We start from the raw sequence: 6,523 nt of genomic DNA on the forward strand, positions 1-6,523 counted from the left end.
GGACACTGGGTAAAGATAATGAGCTTAGTTCCACTTTTCAAATGAATCGACATTTGGCACAAAGTGTGGTACATCGAAAGAACTTAGGGTTGGACCTATGAATGATGCCTTTACACTGTCCCCAAGGACGAATGATGCAGGTCAAGTGTACAGTTAACTTCGGTAGCCCACAGCGCCGTGAAAGGTCCTCCACGCCTCCTGCCCCACACTCCCGGAAGCTCCGCGCGTTCCCCTCAGTCAGCACTGCAACTTCGGCGCGGAGCCGCTGAGTCTCCGCAGTGCGGTCCGCACTCCGCAGTCGCCTCACACTCCGGGACGGTCACTGTCGGCTTCTGGGAGCGCTCCTCGGGATTGTTGCCAGTTGGCCCCCCATAAGCCTCTGCGCCAACCCGGACCGGGTCAACCTCTCCTGATTCTACCAACAGAAAGATGCAGGGTGGACGGAGTGAACGTGCTGGGACGAAAGCTACACGGCGGGGAAAGAAAGTCGCCTAAATAACAGACCAAGTCACAGGAACATCAAAACCTCTTCCGGGCCTCAATCGCCCTCAGAAAATTAAATGGTCCTCTCTGGCAGCCTAAAGTCGCTCTTGCCTCCCCTCCCCTTGGCGCGCAGGGCGTTGGTCTCTCCCGCGCAGGGCGACCCGGCGGTCACGTGCTCCCCCTGTCCTTCCAGCCGAACGTGCTTCCTGCAGCGGGGACGCGGAGCTATGGCAGCCCTGCTGAGACCCGCTGGCTGGCTCCTCCGTGCAGGGGCGCCCCCGCACCTTCCGCTCTCCTTGCGCCTCCTCGCGGGTGGCCCGGGCCGGCCGCACGCTGCTGCCTGTCTGCCAGGCGCTCGCGCCGGGCCCCGAGCCGGGTGAGTGCCCGGGCACTTGCCCAGTCCTTCTGCAGCGCGGGAGTCCCCAGGGGTCGTTGGCAACGGCCCTGGTCGGCCTCTGCCGTGACCTTTCCGTGCTGTGCTCCCCACTGCAGGTCCTGGGGTCCCAGGGCCGCACCCCCGCTCGCTGGGGTGCGGTGACAGGGTTGGTCGCCTTGGGAAGGTCATGGCCTCGGGCCTGGCTTGCTTCCGGCTTGGATATTGCCCTCTCTGCCGGGACTGTGTCTTTCGGTCCTCTGTCTCCTGAGCACCTTTCAAGCAGAAGGGGGGCTTTGGATGCCGTAGCAGGTTACCCGGTATCTGTCACCTCTTTCCTTAGAGCCGGCCGCCTAGGGTGATGCCCCACGTGCGAACGTTGTTGGTGACATTAACCATCTTGGACTTAAATTTTGAGATCTTCGGTGCTGGCGGGATGGGTTGGGAGTGTTGGGAGAGCTAGAGCTAGCTTAGATGTTTAATTCTGATCCGTTTGCATTTTCTCGATTGGAGTTTTCCATCATTAAGGAGGGTTGAGGGTTGAGGGTTGCCAGTAGCGTGTCAGTGAATGAATGAACAAGTGAAAGGCACTCCATTGGCATCTGGGCATGCTGTGGGTGTCAAATGTGTGAATAAATGCGCTCACTCATCAGGCTTGTGCGGACAATGATTTGGTATAGACCTAAAAATCACCAGTAATTCCCTCATCCAAAGAGGACCAGCCTCCTCTTTGTCATCAATGATACCACTCTTTCTGGATTCTCTTCTCTGGATTTTTCTTACTTGCTTTTCTGCTGTTTCTTCCCTCTGTTCATAAATGCTGATGTCCTTGGGGGTTCTTCTCTCTCTTGGTCCTTTTTAATTTTTTTCCTACTTTTTTCATTCCATTTTCATTTTCAGGCCTTAAGCCCTCCTGCCTACCTAACTGATGACAAGCTTTCTCCACTGATTAAACTACAGGTACTACAAGCCCAACATCTCAAATTGGACTTACATTTCTTGTCAAGTCTGTTGCTCCTGTGTTCCTGATTTAATCAATATTAATACTTCTAGTCGCTTCTTTAGGCCTCTCATTCATAGACACCCTTCAGTCTTACCCTCCTACTTGTTGATTGCACAGATGATTAAATCCTGTTCAGTCAATTTCATCTGGAGTGAGTCTCCTCTTCCTCCTTGTGACCCTCCTCCCCCTTTCCCTAGTCTCCCTGGTAATTTGATCATGTCATTTTCTTATTCACAGTTTCACACTGGTGACTCCCATTAGTTCCAGGGTGAGTTCCAGACCCTTTAGCATAGATGCTTCTTGAACTGGGATGCCTCTCAGTGTTCATTTTTTGAGGTCCTTCAGTGGCGTTGTGTCGTCTACCCACACCAAACTACTACTTGGAAGTTCTCTATAACAGGAAACTGAGCATAAGAATTGCTTGGGAATAAATTATGTAAAAATAAACTATTATTTAAAAAAAAATCTTTTCAACAAATATTAAGTCTGTCTGGGTCCTTTGGGTTGTGGGCTGTGACTTAGCCTCTGCTTCCTGTGTGTCCTTCCATCATGAAAGACTGACATGCACATGCATAACTTCTTATATGTGCTGCTCTAGAAAGTGAAGATAATGTAGTAGTTGTGAAAGGACATCAGTCACATTTTTTGGTCGGTGTCACTTGTGTGTAAGCCTGATGAGAAAGTTGGTTGATATGGGAAGTCTTGGAAAGTTTTGGGAAGTGTGGGTTTTTACAAAGTTTACATAGACTATAGGAGAGAGAGTTAACCTAGTTAACTGGCTCCATCACTTTCTGTCATAGCTGAAACAAAGCATCCCTTTGGACCAAAGGAGTCTGAGATGGGAGAGACATCTGAATAAGTGGAAAAGAACTGGATAAGTTTCAAACTAGGAAACCGTGCAGAAATCTTGGAAGTGACTTTTTTTTTTTTAGTCTGAAATTCTGTGCATAAAGCATGAATCTAAACTGGGAAAGAACTTGGTTGGGAAAGACTGCAGAATCAAGGTCTTGCAAAATAGTTCGGGAAGAAAGTTCATTGTGATTTAACTTTACAGAAGATTTTAAGCAAATATTTATTGGTCACCTACACTAACTATTGAGCACTGTTTTGCTAGGGGTCTGTTTATTTCATGTGCTCTTTGCAAGGTAGGTGTCAGATGAAGGGACTAGTGCTTAGAAAGATCAAGTATCTTTCCCATTTGTCACATAACTATTAAATAGCATAGGTGAGACCTGAAAAGTCCTTTCAAAATAAGTCTTGTGATTTCTGTTAACATTTTATTTATTCATTTTTTCTGTTAAAAGAAGAAAAATGCTATAGTGAATACATAGTTAATATTATTACTCTGACTTGCTGTGTCCTTTCTGTACATTTTCAGTGTGTCCAAACTTCGGGCATTTATTAAATTCATGCTTTTTTTACAACTTAATTTTGCCTCAAAGATAGACTGCTCATAAAATTGAGCTTGATGTGATAGTTATTTAAACAATCAAATACTAGAATGAAAAATCTCTTTAAATGCTATAGTCATCTTGCTTAGTGGACATGAAGATATTTTGAAAAAACAAAATCACCTTGCTTACTTTTTATGATATTTCTATGCAGTAAATGTTGTTTCCCAAATTTTACAGGTTTAGAGAGTGTTGCAGTAGCTTGGCCAATAATCATTCATCTTAAACAGGTTATGATACTCAAGCCGTGCTCGTAAGTGTCTGTGTGTCTACCTTGCCATGGATCATCTTGTTTTTGTCTCAGAGATTATGTTTCTCAAGTATTTAATGAGAGTGATACAAAATCGGGAGGACCATAGGTGCAGAGAGTTAAGTAAGCTTCTCTAGGGCACTTTTATATGAAATTTCCTTCCTTACATGAAAGTAAGAATTGTACTGATGAGACTTATTTCCTGAAATTTGCAGTTAAATCAGGTGGGGGTTCTGGTGATGTAAATACTCCCTCTGCCCCCCCCTCCTTTATTGCCCATTCAGGTCTACTTGCTGTTCTCTAATTTATTCTCTATCCTTCAGCTAGAGTAATCTTTTGTAAAACAGAAATCAGTCATACTATAACTCCTTATAAACACAACTGATAAAGTTCTGTACCTGGGATAAAATCTGTACCTATAATAAAACTCAGATTGCTTACCTTCAGATTCTATCATGATCTAGCTAAATCTTCCTCTCCAGTCTCAGCCTGATACCATCTGCTACTCACTCTCTTGACCTATTGACTGTTCTACCTTATGTGGAATACTAATCCCCTGCTGCTGTATGGCTACTCTGAAAACGTCTAATGTCATCTTGTCATTAAGATGGAGGGCAGTAATTGATCCTAACTTAGTGCCTTAAGACATAGAAGGTGCTTAACAATATTTTTAAATTAGTTATGAAAGTGCTTAGTTTCACTGTAATAAATGTAAACAATTACAGGAGTCTATAGAAGGAATGACATAATGATAATTTTGAAAGATAGCTGTATGAAGAAAATTAAAAGCCTGAAAAACATTTAATTGCTTGTTGCAAAAAAATTCATGTGTTCTGGTTTTAACAAAGGACTCAGAAATAAAGTTATCTGAGGACATTAAAATGGGGTGTAAGAGGCAATGAGCAATAAAATAATTACACTAAGATTTTGAGCTTGAGAACAATAGTAATGATATAGTTGGTAGCAGCAGAGAAATTTAAAAGGAGTAAGAATGATTTAGAGAATGTCATCTTTCTGAATTTTTAACATATTCAGTAAAACTTATGTGAAATCAATATATGTATAAACTATACATAAAGAATTTAATACCTTGACACACTGAGTTTATTCCAGGTTTATAAGACTAATTCAACTTTCAAAATCAATTGATACATGTGACCATATCAACAGGCTAAAGAATATTCAAATAAGGGGTTAGTAAGAAAGTAATAGATAAATTTGACCATTGCCTACAGAGTGGTTTAGCCAAATAAACTGAGAAAGCAGCTTTATGGAAATCAGAATTCTTTTACAAGTTCATCATAAATCCAAATCCCTTATTTAACAACCACTGGAGTCTTTCCAGTACCTACTCTCACCTTTCCTACCTGGTTTTAATTTTAGCATGAACCTACTATCACAGTCATTTTGTTTACTTAATTACTGCCATGTTTAACTCATTTCAGGATGGCATTGAGTACAAATCCTAGCTCTGTCATCTGTCACTGACAAGTTTTTACTATGACTTTCAGCAAGTTGCTTCAGTTTTCTTATCTGTAAAGTGAAAATTATAGTCAAACTTTTCTGTTACCTAGCATGTGTTATTAAATGCACATTAAACAGTCATTACTAATTATATTATCCATATACATGTATCTTTTTTCTTTAAACTCTTAGCTCTACAGTGATGCTATCTTTGGTTCATAATAGTAATGAAGAAGAGAGTAGGGAAGGGGGATTTTTTTTTAAATCTTAGTTTGGTGTACACTTGAACTTAAAAAGGAATAAATAATATTTTTCTGATATATATATATATTTATTATCATAGTTTATTTTTACATCATTTTGTGCCTCTTTCCATCTCAGCTGCAAGGAATAAAGAATATTTTAATAAGATGTTTATTTTAAAAAAATGCTGAGACTGTCCAAGACAGAAAACTCAACAGTGAATAAACTTAATGACCCAATTAAAGAATGGGCGGAAGATCTGAACAATTCATGAATGAAGACATACTTCTAAGCATATGCAAAGTTCTTAGTGTCATGTGACACTAAGGAATTGGTAGTCAAAACAACTAGATACCTGCTAAAATAGCTAAAAGTCCAGAACATTGACAGCACCCAATGCTGGTGAGGATGTAGAGCAATAGGAGTGTTGACTCATACTGGTGATTTGTATTCTAGATGATTTAAAATAATGCTATTTAGTATTTACCTCACTAACAGGGGGTAGAGTTTAGTAACAGTTGATCCAGTAGCCAGCAAAACGGTCAAGGAAACCATTTGAAATTAAGGACTAAATATATCTAGAGTGTATTTTTTTGGTTTGTATTTATTAAACTGGCATTTCATGAATTTAGCTTCTTTAATGAACTTTAGTAAGATAGCCATCATTCATTTTACAAAGATGATATTTTTTTATTTAATAAGTATCCCCATTATTTTCCACTCTATTGATATAGGTAAAATCGTTGATGACCAGAGTTGTTACTTGTCCCAGATCACAGTGTAAGAATTTCTAACCTAGTATCAGTCCCTATCTATTTTACTGGTGGAGTAGGTGACACTGCTGGTTTAGCTTTCTCTAATGCAGTGTTACATACTTCATTAAGTTTTCAACTGGTTTTCCAGATTAGTAACATAGCACAGGGAACCAAACACTTCTTCTTTTTTCAAATTCACTATTATGAAATATTTGTTTGGTATCATTTGTGTAGTATATATTATTTATTTATACTTATTGGCTGCTATTGGAAAGTTTTAAGATATTTTGAAGTCACTGTAAATCTTTGCAAATAAGAAGTTTTGTGTGTTAAAAATGACATTGTAGTGGAGAGAATATAAATTCAATTCAAAGGTTTCCTTCACATAAAATAATTATTTTAAGGTCTGATATTTGTAAATTTGACAGAGCCTGCATTTCCACAGCCTGGGGCATTTCTGATTCCTTATTTTAGAGTAGTTGGATTGTGTGTTGTATTAAA

The 6,523-nt window shown here is 40.3% G+C and overlaps 1 protein-coding gene across 1 annotated transcript in view; it reads left to right on the forward strand.

Annotated features, from left to right (window-relative positions):
• The first annotated feature begins 679 nt into the window (after positions 1 to 679).
• LRPPRC (leucine-rich pentatricopeptide repeat containing) overlaps positions 680 to 6,523 on the forward strand; it is an 88,093-nt gene continuing 82,249 nt past the window's right edge. The window contains exons 1-2 of the mRNA XM_012727343.1: positions 680 to 859; positions 1,817 to 2,010. Of these exons, the coding sequence (XP_012582797.1) occupies positions 711 to 859; positions 1,817 to 2,010 (343 nt within the window). The 5' untranslated portion in view covers positions 680 to 710. The remainder of the gene's footprint in view (positions 860 to 1,816; positions 2,011 to 6,523) is intronic.

This window comes from Condylura cristata, unplaced genomic scaffold, assembly GCF_000260355.1.
Source record: "Condylura cristata isolate star-nosed mole 26May11 unplaced genomic scaffold, ConCri1.0 scaffold00020, whole genome shotgun sequence".
In the NCBI taxonomy this organism is placed as follows: domain Eukaryota; kingdom Metazoa; phylum Chordata; class Mammalia; order Eulipotyphla; family Talpidae; genus Condylura; species Condylura cristata.